The following is a 21,155-nucleotide window of genomic DNA, read 5'->3' on the forward strand; positions in this document are numbered from 1 at the left end:
AAATTATCGTGCAGCCCATAAAATTTATTAACTATAGTTATTGAAATAGAAGCATATTTTGAATGAAAATGAAGACATGGACATTTTATAAACGCAAATTCTGCCAGATACCTTTTTTTAAATAGCATCAGAAACAATATAAGATGATGGCATGGACTTCTCAAAATAAATCACACTGCTTAATATGAAGACTCTAAGGATAAAATATATAATTGCTGATTTTAATTTAAATGTTTACCGTTTTTCAGTGTTTCCTCATTCAAGTAGATAGCTGGTGTATGACTGGAAAAACATCCCCGTTGAAGCATCTCAGGATGGTTTCGCAATAATTTTGTGACAGTTACCCTCACTATAATCTTTCAGGCACAGCCATGATGAGTGGATCTGTGCTTTACATGTCAACATGTTTTGTTTCTTTCTTAGGGATAAACACACGCTCATTAAGAACATTGAGAAGCTGGAGACAGATCTGAGTCAATGGAAACTCAAATATGAGGAGCTGAACAAGATCAAACAAGAGGCTCTAAAACAGGTGAGGAAGCCCATTGATCTGTAGCTATTAAAGGTTTTTGAAACATACAGTAACTGAGATGAAGAAAGTTTCCTTGCCCACCTTGCACATTTTCTTGGCAGACCTAACCCGCCGACGGGTCCGCAGAGTTTAACAGGTTAAAGGAGTCATCGGATGAAAATCCCAATTTTTCTGTGTTTAAGTGCTATATTCGGGTCTCCGGTGCATCTAGCAACCCAGAAAACGTGAAAAACAAGATCCCAGTAATTGTTTTGATGAGCCTTTTCCTGCAAGCATGTGAGAAATCGAGCCGTTCAGATTTCGCTCCTGTTGTGACGTAAAAGCAGGATCTTATTATAATATTACCGCCCCTTAATCTACACAATTCCACCCATGGCACTGCAGCCATTGTTGTTTTCACAAGCGACAGCGGTGTACTTGACGCCATGGCTAAAGTTCGTGGACAACATGCAACATGCAATGTAGTCGCTGCACAGAGTCCTAACCTCGGAAGAAACAGGAGTGGATTTATTTTATTTTCAGTGGAAATCCCTCAGAAACCATAAATTAACCTGCTTGTTTGCGCGAATCACTTCAAGCCGTAGTGCTTTTTCAACCTGGGACAGTACAAGCAGGATTAGCTTTAAAGTTGTTCCTCAAGAGGGATCGAGACCAACTGAACGAGACAAAGCTGCCGATGTAAGTAATATTTATCAACGGTCTGAATTGACGCACATGTACCGTTTATATAGGAGGATAACGTTAGCATATGATAGCGAAGGGAGCTAAGTCAGTCACGGGCTAAATAGAACATTCAAAGCCAGTGTTAAACTTACTCTATATGTTTATGTTATTTGGCAAATGGGCACTTGGAGTTTAGCTGTATTTATGTTAATACATTATGTGCGTTAATATGTTCAGCTGCGGCAAGCTGTTTGTTTTGCTAATGAACAGGGGCTAACACTGCGGTTAGTTTCGTTTTAAACGTCTCAAATCATTTGTCCTTAGGCTGAAAAATCTGTCACAGCATACTAGTTATGCTCTCAAGTTGTGTGTGTAACGTTATAACTTGTCAACGACAATCGCTAAAATCCACGTATTCCGTGGATTTTAGGCAAGCATACACACACAACTGAGCGCTGTTTTCTGTGACGGATTTTTTAGTCTCCGGACGAATGATTTGAGACGTTTAAAACGAAACTAACCGCAGAGGAGTTCAGGAAATATCATTTAGCTAAACCATTGCCATGGCAGTACTACACTTGTGTTGTGTTGACACTCCGAATGGAAGGGGGGTGGGGTGGGGTGCACTGTAACTCATTATCATTTAAAGAGACATGCACCAAAACGGGTTGCTGTGAGCATAGTTGTTTTTGACGAGGCAATAAGGGTTTTGTTTACACAGCCATTGAGTGTTTTTAAGCAAAATATGTTCCAGACATTTCATGAAGACCCTAATAAATCATACCAACTTGTTGAAAGTGCTCGTCTGAGGAGACCTTTAATATTGTATCATGACCACTACAATAGTACTTGTAATATATTCAAATCAAACACTTAGATTAACTAGATTAGCTTTTTAACATGTGCATTTGTGGAACATTTAGCTCACTGGCTTCATTTGTTGAATGATGCTATTTTAAGCAATTTGCTTCATTTTTGCTGCTCTTTCAGCTCTAAGTCTGATCAAGGCAACAGTCGTACTGTAGAGTTTTAATCGAGAACATTAGTGTTCTGGCTCTAGTGCTGTATTTGTTAAACCAGAAACAGAATACCGCACTAATTCGGTGTTCTCACGAGGAGCTGATCTTCAGAATGGTAAAAGAGCATGAATTCAGTGGCCTTTTGTCTGGCCAGTTTAGAGTCAGATCTCTAATCAGAAGGAGGTAATGCATGCATTGGGTTCAGTGTTCTAAACTCATCCCTCCACTTTCAACTCCTGACGTCATACATGTCTGATAAGNGGGGACAGTCCATAGGCGTAATGTTTTTATACTGTACAAACTGTATATTCTATCCCCTATCCCTAAACCTAAAGATCATAGAACACTTTTTGCATTTTTAGATTTGTAAAAAATATTGTTCTGTACAATTTATTAGCTTTTTTGCCCCATGAGGACCTCAATTTTGGTCCCCACGGTGACACGAGTCCCCATGTGTTGGTGTGCATTCAGGTTTAGGTCCCCACCGGGATATTTAAAACATGAACGCACACACACACACACACGTCTGGTTTACTATCTCCGTGGGGACAGTCCATAGGCGTAATGTTTTTTATACTGTACAAACTGTATATTCTATCCCCTATCCCTAAACCTAAAGATCATAGAACACTTTTTGCATTTTTAGATTTAAAAAAAATATTGTTCTGCACAATTTATTAGCTTTTTTGCCCATGAGGACCTTAATTTTGGTCCCCACGGTGACACGAGTCCCCATGTGTTGGTGTGTATTCAGGTTTAGGTCCCCACCGGGATATACCAACATGAACACGCACACACACCTGCGCACACACACGCACACACCCACACACACACACACACACACACACACACACACACACAAACACAGTATATTAAATGACAATATAATCAACCAGTCAAAATTGTTAAAGGTATAGTTCAAAAATAAAAATTCTGTCATCGTTTACTCTTATCATTTCAAACCTGTATGACTTTTTTTCTGTATAACACAAAATATATTTTGAAGAAAGTTAGTAACTCAACAATGAACAACGGCGGCACCCATTCACTGGGTTTGTGTCTGTACAATAGAAGTAAATGGGTGCAGTTATCAACATTCTTCAAAATATCTTCTTTGTGTTCTGCAGAAGAAAGAAAGAATGTTAGTAAATTATAACAGAATCTTAATTTTTTTTGGTTCAAATAGTGTATAAGCACTTTCCCTAACTTTGTTTAACAGACAAAGTTCTTGTTATTGTACTATTGTAGTTGTACAGAAAAACAATATTTTACTATAGTTTCGTTGATAGTTTTAGGTGAATAATGTTTAATATGCTTTAGAATAGAACCGGAATTTTAATTTGCATTTGGGGTTTTCAAGTCCAAAAAAGAAGGCTGTCTCACACACAAAAATTGCTGGTGAATCTGATGCATGTCTCAAGACACCACCAGGGGGCAGTTGTTACCTATGCAACACACTTCTTGCCTTTAAGCATAAACGCTGAGCTTTTTTTTATTATTTACAATTTTATGAAAGACAGCCACTCTGATGGGGCCCATAGAAGCTTTCACTCTTAAAACAAGCCTTCTATGAACAGAATAAAGGAATAATTTAACATACACCTATACCTTAGACATAAGTGAAGAGAACCGTAGGAGACACATTCAGAATAGGCAATGGGTCGCAGTTATTTAAAAGAGAAGCACACGATAGTGCGAAGAAGGGTGCAATGTATGAGATGATGAGCAGGAAAAGGTGTGTGTGGCCTCGCGCACACACACACACACACACACACACGCACACACACGCGCACACACACACACACACACACACACACACACACACACTAATGTAATAGATGAGCTGCCTGTCCTCAGCCCAGCTGTGTGAGCTCACGACCTGCAGCGAATGTTAATCACCGCCTTTGAATCACAGTGCACCGGGTGCGAGAGACTGTGGAGAGATCTGACTATGACCATAGTGCTCTTCACTCTTAATGGCAAATGTGCTCGACCGCACTGGCGCCCAATATCACCACGAGTTGTATTAAATGAGCAGAGGCTTTCACCGAGTTTCATCAACTGTGAAATGAGACTTGAGAAACCAGAGTCATTCAAATCGCGATGTTAAATCTGTTTGAATACCAATGACATCTTCAGAATATTATGTAGTTGAGCTTAGTCACGCTGTGAATTTAATTTGAATACCATAGATGTCCTTCTACAGGGCCATAGGCTATACAGTATATTCTCTAATAAGATCATAGATATGCTCCCTTTAGATCATAGGTTTTCTCAAAACTGTAGTTATCCAAAACGTTAGCATTTCCCCTGCTCATAGATAGCAGTTCCCCTGCTCAAGGCTCATAGATATCCAGTTCAACAAGTTTTACTTTCATAAGTTTTAAAATAACAATGTATTTCTTCTCTCACAGCTGAACTTGCTGAAAGAAGTACATCAGGATGAGCTGGGTCGCATGTCTGAAGATCTGGAGGATGAGCTGGGTGCTCGTACCAGTATGGACAAGAAACTGGCAGAGCTGCGTTCAGAGGTACAAAGTCACACACACGCATTGACCATCCTCTGCCAGCCAGTGTCAATGTCATCCCAGGATACACTGTGATCTGCATCAAAGCTAAACACCCTCAGGGCTTTTGCAAATCCATCCACTGTCTATCCCGTGTTCAGACGAGCCAGCCTCAGTGTCCCTCTGTTAATCAGTCTGGCCTCATGACAGAACGCTGCAGTTATGCAGCAGGGCTGTGCTGAGATGAACCCAGCGTGTGACATTTTGCCCTTTAATGTGATTGTTAAAAAAAGAGCAGTCACTCCTGTGTGTCAGATCAGAGCCGCAGTGTCCCCTCATGTCCAGAACCTCAGTCTGACCTCCTCTGTCTTCGCCCTCAGGAATCAACGGTCTTCTCAGCAGTCAAATGACAGTATAGAAATATTAATGACGAGCTGGTCTGGAGAGAGTTTGAATATGTCAGGAAAGTCAGTCAGCACTTAAGGTGAATCGTAAAGAGATGGTTTCCCATTAAACTGCTTTTAGCGGGAGGTCAGTACTGGGAAATCATGGAGAGCCCTTCATTCGTTTTAACATCATTCTGTGCTGATAAGAGTCCTGTGTGCTAATGTACCTTCACTTGTTCCTGATCATAAGGCTCATCAAGGGAGCTTCTGCGTCTCCATGTTTTATATAGTATTTGTATTATAGTATACAGTATTTGTATTAGTAGTAACACATCAGTTTGAGAAAATAAGCAGTTTTTGTGTCTACGTTCTGTATTTCTCTTTCTCACCGTGTCATGAGATGCACAAGAACCATTTTGCGAGCGTCATTCACATTCTTGTGTACAGTAAATGGGTTTAAGATTTCTCCAAAAATCTTTTGGCATAGGCCATTACTGAAACTCGCTGTCTACTGAATCTCTTACTGAATGTATATATGTGTGCTTGTTGTCCGTGTGTGCAGATGGAGCGTCTGCAGGTGGAGAACGCTGCCGAGTGGGGTCGGCGAGAGCGTCTGGAGACGGAGAAGCTGGCTCTAGAGAGGGAAAACAAAAAGCTGCGTGCCCAGATGGAAGACCTGGAGGAGCAGCTGGCACGCAAGCGCAGGCAGGCCGCCAGCGCCCTGGACACTGACCTCAAGACCATCCAGTGTGAACTGTTCGAGAGGAACAAGGTGAGCGGAGGAGCGCGGCATCCACACAGTAAACTCACACAAACAAAGCAAAGGGCTAGTAGGAATTTCTAGTCATCCACATGCAATACTGTAGATGCAGAATGAGTTGAAGTAGCTTTATAATAGTGATGGCTAGAGCTTTTTTTTTGTGGGAAATTGTAAACTACAAGATTTGAGGAACTCAATATACGCCTGTGCGTCCCTAGAAGAATGTTGGTTGGCCACAAAACAAAGTGAATATGCCAAAGTGTGTCTGCAGTGCACAGTCATGGGATGTACATGTAACAGCTGAGCTGAGATGCACACTAACAACTTCAATGCCAAATTTGTCCACAGATGCATTGTGACACATGCACAGTGAGGTGCGATGCATAATAAAGCAAGAAGCCATGGTTCTTGTGATTCACGGTTCAAGTGATTTTATAACAGCTGAGGGTGTTGTTAGGCACAACGCGAAGCGGTGTTATAAAGTCACTGTAAATGACTTCATGGTGCTTATTGTTTTAATAAAACGGTTATTCTATATACATGGCAAGGTTTCATAAAATAAAACGCAGCAAAATAAAATGTAATGATATTAAAAAAAACATTATTGCTGCACCGAACAATATAGTTCTTCGGAAACAAAGCGATGCAGTGGTACTCTGTAATGTGGACAGCTGTACGTTTTCAGAAATTTTATTACAGCTTAGAACATGCCCACCCAATCAGAATCAAGGACCAGAACTAACCGTTTTATACATTTTCCATTATGCACTGCTGTTTGTATACCTGGACAGAGAGATGAATCTCTTAGCTCAATTAAGCACAAACCCCTGATAGCTTGTCTGCCGTTTGTTTACATTCTTTTCAAGCAAATGTATTTGCTAAAAATGACTAAACTGCGAAATGCATGGTTAAAAATTCTTCAAAATATGTGAGCTCCTAAAGTGTTACAGCTTAATTCTGTGATAGTTGGGGGAATTTCTGAACATAAAAAAGGGGCCAAGGACCATCACATCCTGCAAACCCCTGCAGCATATAAGAGCGATTGATAAAGTGTGAAGGTAGAATGTTGAAATCTTTAGTTGCAGTGTACCTGGTCCAGTCCTGCAATAAATCCAGTTAGTGTCATTGCAACGAAGAGGCCTTATCCATCAGAACCTGAGAGCTCTGCATCCTGTGCTGCCTCAGCTGGGCTGCATCAACACTGCTGCGAAACTGCAGACGTCCACAGTGACTGCGACATTGTTTTAGTTTTTTATTGATTTCTTTTTGACGTAGCTTATGGTAATTGGCAGGTTTGATTTGCTTTGAGGATATTGTGCAGTATTTGTGTGTGTTTGCTACATGATGGTGAAATATTCAAGTGGCGTGGCCAGAAATCCAAACACTTATAGCCAGAGCCCTTATGAGCGGCCATTAGCGCAGGCAGAGATTTATGAAGTGATCCCAAGCTCCCCTCATACAGGCGCTGTAAATCACTCGCTCACCTGCTCGCTTTTCTCTCCCTTGAAAGCCGGAAAGATTTAAGGGAGAGAAATGAATATAAGCAGAGAGAGAGAGAGTTGTTTTAGAGTTGAGACGTGTATCGAGAGGAAAAGAAGAGAGAGAAGAGGATAAAGTGTGTTTAGAATGTCGATTAGACCAATTAAAGATGTTGTTCCAGAAAATGCATGCATAACCTTAAGTGTTAAATGCACGACATACAACATCCGAGCGTTGCGTCTGTGTGTGCGTGTCCACATGCTGTTGTACGTTTCCACACAAGTGATGTCCTGTGGCCAGCGGCCTGCCGTTTTGGGAGAGAAACACTGAGAGATTGATTAGCTTGCTCAGGACCCGTTGAAGCAAATGGATCGATGAGGACGGGAGCGGAGAAACAGGCCACAGCGCACTGAGGACAAGCAACCATCGCTGACATAAAGAACAAAGTGTGATTGATACTGAAATCATATCCCGGTCCAGTCGCTCGCTCACTTTCACCAGCGTTACGTTTAGCCCCCTGCTTCAGATTGATGAATACTGTCACTTGTGCTGTTATACCCAGCATGTGCAGAAGATTGGGAATGGGACTCTGTGGCTACTTCCTGGTCTTGCACGGCTTCCCGGTGTTTGCTATCTCGACGTGAAATGAAATATTGATTTGATGGCGTGGATAAGCCTCGGTCACTCAATGTTATCGTCTTTGCGCTCGAGGGGTGCGCTTTGAGGCAGAGGTCGACACTTAGCAGACCGCGGCCAAGATCTGAACCTCGATTGATTCTTTCCTGACTGCGTTTGTGTTCGAATCAGAAACAAGATGTGTGCCATGACTAGATGTGACTTTATAATGACACTGACAGGCAGCATGTGTGTATTTGTACAGTATTCATTTATACAAGTATTATAGTTGCAGCAAAACTGTTTTTAGCTCAGTTTGTCTGCTATGTATCTTCTCTTGTCATTTGTTTGATTGTCATGATGATTGCGAAGTTTATAGCTTAAAATTGTATTTACAGAATGACACATCTCTGTCAAAATGTAAAAATGTTTGTAAACTCTTTCAACTGTTTAGTATGTATTTTATTTGGTACAAATACTAGAACAAAACAGCAGACTAGAAGAGATTATTTATCCTTTATGTACTTTTATACAGTGTACAGAAAAAAATTAATTAGCAGTCAGCACCAAAATTTTAGGAAGGAAATTAAGTGACTGGACCTCTGCCTTTAGGTCTGGACCATGGCCCATTGAAACGCAATGCTTGGTGTGCATCTGTACGGCTACATGTTGGTTTAAAAGAGATTTATCAGGCTGGCGGAGGCTCAGTCAGAGCTCTCGGTCTGACAGTAACTATGATGCACATACACCTGCAGATTGGCACATCACACACACACACGCACGCACACGCACGCACACACACACACACGCACACACGCACACACACACACACACACACACACACACACACGCACACACACACACATCAAAAAGGTTCCAGTTGAATCCTGCAGGTGGATGTACTGCTGTTGTTTCTGCCGTCTTTTTTCTGTGTGGTGATCACAGAGACTTCAAAGCAAGCATGTTCGAGTGAGCGTTTGCGTGGAGCTAATACATGATGACACCGATTTTCCAACAAACGGAAAAAGCGAGCAGGGCTTCACCCAGATGGAGAGGCGTTAGCGAAACAGACTCTACTTTTTTATTATTCCTAAAGGGTTTGTTGAGTCTAGAGCAGACAAGCTTTGAACTGGAGTCAGAGTCTCCCGGATCAAAGAAAAGTTAGTCTGTCTATCTGAAGGTCAGTTTAATGCTCGACTTTTCTATCTTTCCAGCTTTTGCTCCTCTTGCTTTTATTCCGGTCATCATCAATTTCTCCCTTCACAAATCATTCGTACACCACCAGTCAAAAACCTTTGGACACACCAGTCCAGCACATTGTTTTATTACTATTTCTATGTATTTCAATAAAAAGTATGATATGACACACATTGTTTTTAATCATGTAATGATTGGCATGTAGACTATCCTGTATTTTAGTTTATTTAAAGTGGGGGTGTCACGATTTACCAGTCTTTTGAAGATAACCTTAATATTAAAAACCATGATTATAGATTTCGTGTCAACTCTCTGTGATAATATAAATAATCCAGCATCCGTTTAAAGTTTTCCTTAAGAGTCACAATGCTGCTTACAAAGTCTCAGTCTAATCTTTGTACTCATTTACATTCAGGCATTTAGCAGACGCTTTCATCCAAAGCAACTTACAGAGAAGATAAGGAAACAATAAAGCGATTCGTCAATAGGCTGCAATAATGCAATAAGTGCTTATACCAAGATAACCAAGATATACTCGATTTTTAAGTGTGATTTGTTGGCCAAAAGAGGGGAAAACCAAAATACACAAATATGAATTTGACTGATAGCGTTAATTGTTTATTTAAAAACATTTAAACAGATACTGCGATTGTGTTGTTACCATGAATTATTTTGGTTAACCATGAAGTGAAAATCTGATATTATGACAGCCCTATTTTATTTATTTTTAATCCCATTACACAGCCAGTACTACTGTTGCAGCCATTAAAATAGTTCTGTTTTGTTTTTTTAATAGCAAAGTAGTTATATATTTTTTTTATTTTTTTTATTTAAAAAAATTTGGAGCATTTTTTTGTTTGGTAAATTAAACTTTTTGTTTTTAAATAGACGACCAAGCGGCTAGCGGCTGATGGTGAGTTGACTACGTTTGATCAATTTAGTCTATCAAATCAACACTTGGCTTGCCTGCAATAAAATCCAAAGATTTTTTGAAATAAAGAAAAAACTCAACTATTTAAGCATATCACAATGTTAGTTTAAACGTTTATTATCACCACAACAGTAAAAGGGCACTTTTTATAAACTAAGGTGCTTGCAACGGCGAACAACGTGCTGAAAACAAACGAAAACGTGTAAAATCGAAACAATTTAAAATAATAATAATAACAACAACATGTCTTACCTTACACTTAGGCAACAATTACCAATGAAAAAAGTCTAATCCCAAACAGAAAACGAGAGGGTACAGCCACAAGAACAATCTCTTAAAGAACATCGTGTAGAAAAACAGCCCAGAAGTTTGCCTTTCCTCTTTGTTTTTCTGTGTTTTAAGTTCGCCATTTGCGATTTTTCTCTTTATGTTCTCCATTGCACGTGAGGTGATTAGTGGACGAGGGAAACCTGTGTGAACGCGCGGGCGCAACTGCGCGCAAGCAGAATGTGTAATGTGTGTCAGCGTGATATGTAAACGCGTTCGATGTTTTAAATTTACCATCATCAACTTCTTATCGCTTCTTTATTTACTGAATTTCTAATATATATTAGAAATATTAATGAATGTCTAATATATAAAAAGGAGGACAAGCCTAAAACAAGCCCGAAGCCTGGCCTGCTTGTGAGCTATGATGTAAAAATTGGCCCGAAGCCCGGCCCGAGGGGCGTAAATAAGTCGGGGCCCGCCGGGCCCGGGCTGAAATGCAGGGCTCTACTGGGAAGTGGTTTGCTTATTTCCTTCACCCTTCAGTCCAAGATGTCCCCAAAAATTTGCTTTATTCAGAAACTCGTACGTAGGCACAATTTATATTTGCCTGCAAAACTAATTTCAAGCATTTTAACACAAACGTTTAGATCAAACAGTTTTCAAGATAAGGAGGAACATAAATTCAGCAAGGCCAGTCTAAACTTCTGATTGCTAGTGCGCTCTTCTACTCTTTGTCACCCGCCTAGTCATATACAGATGTGTTCTTCACGTTCGGCTCAACATCCCGAACTTCTTCAACATCTGGCCAGCTGCCTGCACCCTCCTCACAGGTGTTTATCCCTCCTGCTCTGTTGGCATAGAGACCGAGTTCATCCACCGATCCCAGTGATTAATGAGGCTATATTGGCTGCTCATCTGCTGCTTCTGACTGCGGCTGCTCCCACATTCTGATGGAAATGCGGTAAACAGTATCAACAGCCAATGTGGGAGCCCATGTGTTCGGTTTTGCCTTTTTCTGGCTTCACAAGCAGCGTATGAATCGGAGTGTGCGTGTCTAAATGAGCTTCTCTGGAGTGCTACATCTGGAGTAAGCCAGTGTGAAATGAATTGTCTTGCCTTTCAGATTCTGTGCTGCTTCTCCAGAGGTTTTCCATTTGGGTTCGCTGTTTGTTTTCTCACAGGGGTCGGCCTTTACTGATTGAGGTGGCACACACACACATTTTCTTTCTCTTTTTAATCTGTCACTCTTTGCCAGCTCTCTTCCCTCCCTGAATTGTTTAGGGTTGTTCTGCTTTTATACAAGAGTTTACGAATATGATTTCTTTATATTTTTCTATAAAAAAGGGTTTCTTAAACAATCTTACTGTACCCTCCACCTGTTTTCCATTGGTCACACCAACAGGTAGTCCCGCCCTAAACTCTTGCTATTGGTTGAGCCAAGAATATTCTTTTGAAGTCCCCACACGTAGTTTTAGAAACGTGAATTGTGGAGTCAATCTACAATTTGCTCAATTTATAGTTGTCTCTGCGTATTAACGTTCACTCAAAAAATGAAATTTTATTATTTACTTACCCTCGTGTCATACCCCTATGATTTCATTTTTCAGCAGAACACACTGTTAAATTGCTTAAATATTGGATTGTTTTCAACAAAGTCGAGCACTTGGGAAATTATTGGCGAGCCACTGTCACTTTTTTGCTGACGTTCTTGTTCTCTTTATGAAGAGTCATGATGTACTGCCATTGTATTGAATCCGCCCGACTGGATATTCATTGCCTTCATTCCTCTTTTGTGTTCTGCAGAAGAAACAAAGTCATACCGGTTTTGAACGTCAAAGTAAATGATGACAGAAATTTCTTTGTGGGGTAAACTAATCCTTATTTTAACATACAGAAATAATGACACACTTTACCATTTAACTGCAGTCATTGGGGCAGATTAGGTGGCGTAATTGAAATCTTCACCTACCCCTGCGCCTTGTCTGGTGTGAATGGCGGTTTATATTAATAACCTTTGTCACTTAATGCTCATGCTGTGTGCATTGAGTTTCTCTCTGCTGGCTGCATGTGTTGGGACCCTGACAGTGGCCCCGCACATCACTCAGCTGTCTCATGATCCCAAGACGGTCTGTGGAGCCCTATTAGCTCAGGACTGAGTTTAAATGAACCCATTAGCACCTACCGCTATGGCTTATTTATGAGCCACTGAAGCTAATGTCCCAGTTAGCCGGCGCTGACAACATGCCATTAATGCTGATCTATAGCCCACTATCTAACCCCAAGGTACAAAGGACATATACGACAAAGGAGATATACGTATACCTGGAATGTACAAACTGAATGATCTGAGTTTTTTACCCTTATATTTTTATTGATGTGACACAATTAAGCAAGATCTGAGGGAAATCTTTTATTCTTAATTTGATCCTTTAATCTTTTATTTGCATTTTAACATTTTAAACATTTTAAGTTAACACTTAACATTTTAAGTACAGTACTATGTAGAAGTCATAGGCCACCATTAGATTTCAGCATGTGTGTTAGTAACGGCATACTGTTGTAACTTCTCAGTTTCTTTATTAAAATACAACTAGAAAATTCAGTTTGTTTAAATTTGTATGCAGTATTTAAAACAGGAAAAATGTAGAAAATATTCTATATAGTAAAGTGGCAAGTATTTAGTGATGCCCCCTTACACTTGACCAATAGCAGGTACCTTAAGCTCTCTTAAACCTAAATGGAATGGAGCATTTCTATCTTATAACATTTCTCATTCCTTATTCTAATCTAATGAGTTCAGGACAATCTCCTCATAGAAGTTTAAGATTTGCTTGGTGCCAAGGGAGGTCACACTAAATACTGACTTTTGCCTAAATTGTTATTTTTTATTTTGTGCAGTGTTATATATAGTACTTAAGTATTTTTACTTTTACTCAAGTAGATTTTCAAGTATCTGTATAGTTTATGAGAGCGTTTTTACTTTGGAAAAAATGCTACACTACATTTTAAAGCATATCAAATGGTTTACTCCACTACATTTCTAAAATATGTTTTTTACATGTTTTATACCTTTAATACAGTAAGTTTATTTAAAAAATCTAGCACTTTTACATTTTTAAAAGTATAAGTACATTTACATTTATTCATTTGGCAGACGCTTTTATACAAAGCGACTTACACGTAGGAGAGCATATAAACATTTTGTCAACACGCTAAACAGTACCTTTAGATTACAAGGCCATGCTACTAGGAGGATTAAAGCTGGAGTAAGCAAGGGAGAGAAGGAACAACAAGATTTTTTTTAAATACTTCGTAAAAGAAAGTACTGTATTTTAATGTACTTCAGTATTAAAAGTAAGGGTGTAACGATACTTCGTATTACTATATTTCGCGATGCAAAAATGTTACGATGCGCATCGTAGCGAGATGGGGATATTTTACGATATGTTTAATTGTATTCGTTCAGCGGTCAAGACGCTACCTACTCTGCGCCAGCGCGTCACGTGTGCTTATCTCACATATGCGGTAGAGAGAGAACAATCTGTGAGAAGGGGAAGCACAAGACACAATCTGTGTCTCCAAGTGGTTTACAAAGCGTCGTATTTTCCTTCACAATCGCCGTTAAAACACAGCAAACTTGAAGCGTGACTGCAGGCGAGTCACCCTGAAACTCATTACAAAGGCAGCACAAACGTTTTTAAATGCCAATGTTAGTTTATCCGCTAACGTGAGCTGCATGATTGAAGAGATGTAATACAGTTTATGTAATATGTCTTTTTGAAAGATTTTTCTCATTCATTACTGTCTCAAGCAAAGACAGCGCAGCTTCAGAGAGACACGAGCCAATAGCACTTGAGCGTGAGCTCTGTCAGAGCGTTTCATTGGTTGAATGTACTGAATGAACACGCCCTTCACTGAACGAAGGAGTCAATTGAGTCAAAATGAGACAGAATGAACTGCTACATGTCGTTCATGGTCTAATATTCTCTGTGTTACAGCAATGCATATCCAGTAGTTACTCAACTTTTCTGAAAAATAAAGGTAATGACCTGGTTTAATTTAATTCCAAGGTAAAGTAAATTATGTCGGAACAGTTAAATCTTTGTATGGAACATTTAATTACACTGATTAAATGAGTTGATCCAGATAGATTTTAGTAGACTAATATAATGTAGATTTTGTAGACTAAAAATAGACTAAAACTATGATAAATTGGGATGACTAAAACTAAATTGCATTTTAGTCAAAAGACTATGACTAAAACTAAATCAAAATTTGCTGTCAAAATTGACACTGATCTTAATTCTAATTTCAGTTAAGCCTTAAAATGTTAAAATTCTTTATTAAGCTGTATGTGCAACAAAATAAGTTAATGAAATTGTTAATATTTTTAAAATAAATGTTATTTGAATTTTTAATTTTGTTCAAAATATCGAGATGTGTATCGTATCGTGAACCCAGCATCGAGATATGTACCGAATCGTGAGCTGAGTGTATCATTACACCCCTACTTAAAAGCTAAGAAAACAACAACAATTATTTATGAAATGTAGTGGAGTAAAAAGTATGATATATGCTTTATAATGTAGCGAAATATTTTTTTCCAAAGTAAAACCATTCTGATAAAATACAGATATTTAAAAATCTACTTGAAAAATAAAAATACAACACTGATTTTGTGTGCATATTTTCTGCATTTTCTGTTTGTACAAAGAGACTGAAAAATAAATACAGATGTTCATAAAACAACATGCTTTTACAACAAAGCAGAGACTGGCCTTAGACTTTTGCCCTGTATACGCTTAGATATAAGTGTGTAAAAGCTGAGCTGTGAAACCAGTGCCTGCATCCAGTGTTTTTTATTGAGTGAGCTTTGGGTCAGCAAAAACTCCTCTCAGGACCAATAGGACAGAAAAGTGGAGGAGGTGAAGTGAAGGTTAAACAAAAATGAGGAGAGTGATGAGGATGAAGATGTGAGGATAATGCTCTGAAAGAAAGTGCAGTGTTCATCTCACTTACAATGAAGAGATTGTGAAAGGGGGAGAAATGGACGGATGGACAATACAATCGCACAGGACAATGGATCCACAGTGTGAAATTGCATGGTGGTAATGAAGGTGAGACAGCGAGGTTGAATAGCGGAGGTGACAGGAGAAAGAGAGAGAGAGAGGGTGGAAGCAAAAGAAAGTAATTGGAACATCGGAATTGTACGAGGAAGGCGAGAAGGGCAGAAGAGCAGGTCAAATGGTCTCGGTTTAAATCTGACGTTGGGGTCAAAGGTCACGGGTTGTTTCGGGGGTGGGGTGCAGGCAGAAGGAAGCGTTTCTTGCGTACTGTAATTTACTGCCGCTAGAATCCCTACACCAGCGTACCGAACCCTGCAATTACAGAGGACCAGCACGGCTCTCAGCACGAGGTCAGCTGAGGTCAGGGTTTCTTGTGAAATTTCAATTAACCTATTTGTGGCATAATAACATCCCAAATTCAATAGTTACACTTGTCTCGTAGTTTTGTAATACTAATAAGTGGTAAAATGTCAAGTTTATTATTCTATTCCCTATAACAATGGTTCTTTTTGCTGTAATTCAGACAAGCTTTATTGGCATGAATGTGTAGTTGCACTGTGTGCATATTTCTGTATTTGTGGCAACAAGCTAATTTGGCAAACAGTGCAGGTCTTCGCGTCACTCGCAGCGCTCGAGACGAGCCTGTCGCTATTTCAGCGTTTCACTTTAGTAGATAGCTTGTGCGTCTTTCATCTGATCTCTCATGCCACTTATAAATGTGTTATTTTGCAGTTTCTAACAAAGTTACCAGCCAACTGCCACACACCTTGCCAAAGTGGGTTTTTACTCTCATTTGGCACTCAGCAAGTGTTTATTTTAGATCCTGCCTGTGAGGATGTATGTTTAATCCACCATCTGCCTATAGACTCTTTAATGTGAACCATTTACATTCAGGCTGTGTAGACCGCTCGCAAAGCACCATTCATTCATGCCCTGCAAATTCTGTAGATGATACATCCATTTGCCTGACCAGTGCTTTTCCCTGTTCTTAGGTCAGACCCTCTAAGAATCCCAGACGGTGTTTTATCATAGAAGTCGCTCCTGGTTTCTGCTCACTATGAGGCTGGAGTGAGTGAATCATCCTCTCAGTGTGACAAGAAGAATAGTAGTAGGAAGGCCATTATGGCCCCGACAGCTCCTACATCGACTGAAGCCTCAGACGGCTCTCTTTTAGCTGTTTTATTAAAGTCATATCGCACTCGCGGTCATGCTTTTATGGATGTATAGGATCACAGCCAATCACAGCGTGATTGTGAGGGTAATATTGCTTTTATACCTCAGTTCTGGACAATAGAAAGTATGTGAATGGAGAAAACTGTAAAACATTCCAGTGCTTTTCGTGCCCTTTGAACGCCTCTTGTCCAATCAGATTTGAGGACTATGTGTAATGGACGTTATCTGACCCTTAGCTGTAATAAAATGAGAAAGGGCAGGGTCAGGGGTTGGGTTGAATTTCAGCTGCACTTGAACTTACATAAACATGTTAAAAGATGGTATGCCTCTCCTGAGGATAGCAAGCTAATCTTTTTATTTTTTAGAAATAGTCCCCATGGAGCAAGTTGAGGTTAAGTGTTCAGCGCGAGGATGCCATGGCAACAGGTGACCTCTGTAACTTATCAGATAATACTCCGTTTATCATTTTTGGACCTGCAGTTTTTCTGCATAACTTTGCTACGATATGTGGGTTTAAGGTTTTATGTGAATAGACACAGTATGTACACCAACATTCAGCTTATAACACCACACAGAGCTTACATTTTTCATATGTGGCTGCATGAGAAAGCCTGGGTTAGTAGTAACCGTTGGATATTGTAAAAGTAAAAAGCTGCAAAGATGAAATGTGTATATATAATGTACAGTATGTTGTACATATGCTTTATATGTTTGTGTAATATTTATACATGTATATGCATGCAGGTTTTTAAATATTGTTTTGTACAAACACAGCTCAGTTGTTTGTTCATATGCAGCACCCACTGAACTTGTACTATAGCTGCCTTCATCTCTGCTGCATGAAAAGAAAATAGATGTGTTTAATGTTTCTGATCTTTCAGTGAGAGACAGAGAGAGGTGATTGTGTCTAGCGTTGCGAGGTGCGTCTTCTGAGCGCGGTGGGCCAGATGTTTAAGCAGATTTCAGAATCTGAAAACCAGTGAGGGGGAAACATTTAACAGCCTTCCCCCATGCGGCTGTACAGCCTCACCCTGCTTCCACTCATCTTTATTCACTGTCTCACTGTGTGGATGTATGTATCTGATTACATTTGTTTATGTATTATTTGGGGTTATTTTGTATTTTCAACCTTCATGTATCACTGAAAACTGTGTGTTTGAATCGGTATGTTTGTATCTGTGTGTGTGTTTGAGACCAGGTGTCTTTCCCAAGTTTCCATTTCTCACCTTCCATTTCTTTTGCTACTGTAGATTTCTCTATCATCATGGATCATTCATCAAGCTGTGGCATGTTTTATTCATCCAGCCCTCTTCCACTCAGATCCTCTCTTTCACTATCAAAACACTCAGCAGAGATGGCTAGGCCCAAATTACCCCAGATGAAAAATTAAACCTTTAAGTGGAGAAGGCCGTTAAATCACAGGCTCCCCTTTTTTTGATGTGACATCATTTGTAATTTTGCCATCTCTTGGCTTAAAAGAGTGTGAGTAAATTCTGACAGAATTCTCATTTTTGGGTGAACTATCACTTTAAAGTCACCATGAAACGGAAGTTGGGATTGACTTCTTTTCCATATTGTGACGTACATCCGAGCGAAACGGCTTCTGAAATTAGATAAAATGTAGGGCGGGGCTTTATTTTGCCCTTTCCTTTTTGATTGGTTTGTTTTAGGTTGGACGCAAAGGCTAAAAAATGCCTGGCCATTGGACAGTCAGTATAGTCCTCCCTCTTTTTTGTTGCTGATGTCATGTGGTGAAGAGTTGTTGTTGAGAGGGGGAGAGGAGCGTAACGTTTTTGATTAAAGATTACAAGTGCAAATGAATATAAATTATTTATAATAATCACTCTGCAACGCTGTGTAAAACACGTAGAATTTTCCTGTTTGATTTCATGGTGACTTTAAGCATTTCTGTTTCTTAACATGTCCCCGTCTGCTTACATGATCTTAAAAACACAGCGGTTTGATTTCGAAGAAATAGTTGACTTTCATACGTCCGTTCTTATGACTATTTTCACTCTCTCTTTTGCGCTTGTAACAACAAAGCTCATTCTTTGCTGCTTTGCCTCCTGTACTTCTTCACCAATGACATGAGCTTACTGTAAAGTAACAGTGCTTACTCAGAGGTTGCCGGTTTGCTTTCAGGCAAAATATAGTTTGCGCTGCCCCTTCCTTCAATAACAGCCGCTTCGCAAGCCTGTAATACATTGTGACAGCTTAACTAAACAATCCATGCACAAACCGTAAAGGTCTGACTCACATAATCAGCGGCATATTTCTAACGTTTTTCCGAGCTGCATGTGACTCTCTGACTGTTCAGGACAATGCCTTGCAAATGTTTATGTCCTGATTGCAAACTTTTATGTCCTTATTGTAACACTAGGCATCATACTACTACTAAATAAATGCATTGTTTGGATATTTAGGTTATTGGCATAAAAAAGGATTTTGAGTTTTTTGGATTCAACATGATGTTTCTGGTCTGGGATGGTTGTTCTGAATCCCTCTGAATCTTACTGTATGTTTACTTAGTACAGTGAACTCATTTCAAAGGAAATGGGATTTAACATAATATAACCACTTTAACAGTAATAAATCTGATTCAGCAAAACCTTTTCATCACTTTTCATTACCCCCACATCCACACACACAGACCTGTGCATACACAGCACTTGGCAGATTGTATAGAAGAATGTGCTCCATATACAAAGCCGTGTGATTTGCTCTGGGGTTAACTATGCTACGGCTCTCAGTAAAAACACAAGTAGATCTTGTCCTCCTTTTCAGTGACCCAGAAATCAATACACAGCACAGCAGCATGGGAAGCTCATTCTGCCAGGTGGCTTAGAGTATAAATGCGTGTGCGCGACATGTGTGTTCTGTGTTAGAGTCCCTTATGTTGGTCTTTTACTTTTTAAAGCTGTGGTTTTCAACTAGTTTTGCTTCAGGACACAGATTTTCCATTGGACATCAAGTGGTGATCTACTGTAACACTGTACCAAATTTAGCTAAATTATTCTAAAATCAAACAATATTAAATGCATATCATCATTAATTTCATAAGCTCACTGATTTGAAAAATTAACAACACAATGTACTACTGTATATAGGGAAATTGATTTTAGTTTTGATTCTTAGCACAAAACAAATTCTGGTCAGCAGAATCAGCTTTTTAACTGTAGATTGGTTTATGTGTTGAAATCATGTTGTCATCTAACCTGTTTGCATTTTCCTAATTTGTGTCACCTTCAAATAAAGAATGAATTTGCACAGGAATACATAGAATTTGAGCAGACCAGTGTTGGGTGTAACTAGTTACCAAGTAATTAGTTACTGTAATTTAATTACTTTCCCCTTGAAAAAGTAAGGGATTACTATAAATGACATCAAAATTATTAGTCTAACTTTAAAATGTATGCTTTAATGTATCCTTCCTAAATTTGCAATACTTTGGTCAGTTAATAAGAATAATTGATGTAGTTATTTATTATTTATTTGAATGAAGTAAATTAGCCGTTTCATATCTATCCTTGAATCAGTTCTAATCAAGGTTCAAGGTGGATGTAGGATATAGAACGAAATTAGTAATAAGTAATTAAATACTGTTTGGAGAGAGTAATTTGTACAGTTATCTACTATTGAATACGTAAATAGTAACTAGTAATTAATTACTTTTTCAGAGTAACTTACCCAACACTGGACCAGACACATCTCACTGATCCACTGTTTCCACAGTTTTACACTTTGAGATCAGATCTTTCATGCCATTTTTTACATGAAAAAGAAATACAGAGGTAGTCATGTTGAACATACAGTACATGTTTCCATATGTGCACACACGCTCCCACTCTAAAACAATCAGATGGTTCGACTGCTCTTGTGATGGGGGAGGTACATTATGAATGAGATTTGTCTAGCTACTTGATTATCCTCTTAAATTATTAATGGATTCTGGTACTTCCATTGGTCTCCATCCCCCTGGATCTCCCCAGACTCGCACTCTTTTTGTTCTTCACTGTTAAGACCACGAAGGGGTTAATATGAGCTTTGTGTGTGTACTGAAACATAATAAGTAGGGATGTGTAGCGATTCACTCAACTCGCGATGCGATGCGATTCACGATTCTGATCTCACGATGCGATTTATTTACGATTTACTCGCGATTTATTTTTACAAAATGAGTTGAAACAAATTAGAAATGAACAACTTCCCTTGCATTATTTCTTAAATGCTTCATGTTTCTTTGTATAAGAATTTTTTTATTTCAAATAACAAAACTAAACTGCAATTTTAAAACAAATTAATAATAGAAAAAGTCTCTTTAATATAAACAAACTAATACTGTCTGTGCTTTTTTTTGCATTTAAGAAATATCAGCATGTCCACGTTTAGGTTTGCAGTGAACATGGCGGCCCCTGCTGTTCAAAAAATGTGTTGCGATTCAGTTCACACTTCAACCGATTTGAATCGTCACACATTATAATCGATTTTCAACCGGCTCACGGTGAATCGTTACATCCCTAATAATAAGGTCAAAACACTGTACTATATGTAGATCAT

At 39.2% G+C, this 21,155-nt stretch overlaps 1 protein-coding gene across 7 annotated transcripts in view; it reads left to right on the forward strand.

The window, feature by feature from the left end:
• ccdc102a (coiled-coil domain containing 102A) overlaps window positions 1-21,155 on the forward strand; it is an 89,261-nt gene that overhangs the window by 55,313 nt on the left and 12,793 nt on the right. For all 7 annotated transcript variants that reach the window (XM_057343840.1, XM_057343831.1, XM_057343849.1 and 4 more), the window contains 3 exons: window positions 424-532; window positions 4,629-4,745; window positions 5,670-5,879. In XM_057343840.1, coding sequence (XP_057199823.1) covers window positions 424-532; window positions 4,629-4,745; window positions 5,670-5,879 — 436 coding nt within the window. The remainder of the gene's footprint in view (window positions 1-423; window positions 533-4,628; window positions 4,746-5,669; window positions 5,880-21,155) is intronic.

Source organism: Triplophysa rosa, linkage group LG1 (assembly GCF_024868665.1).
Source record: "Triplophysa rosa linkage group LG1, Trosa_1v2, whole genome shotgun sequence".
Lineage (NCBI taxonomy): Eukaryota > Metazoa > Chordata > Actinopteri > Cypriniformes > Nemacheilidae > Triplophysa > Triplophysa rosa.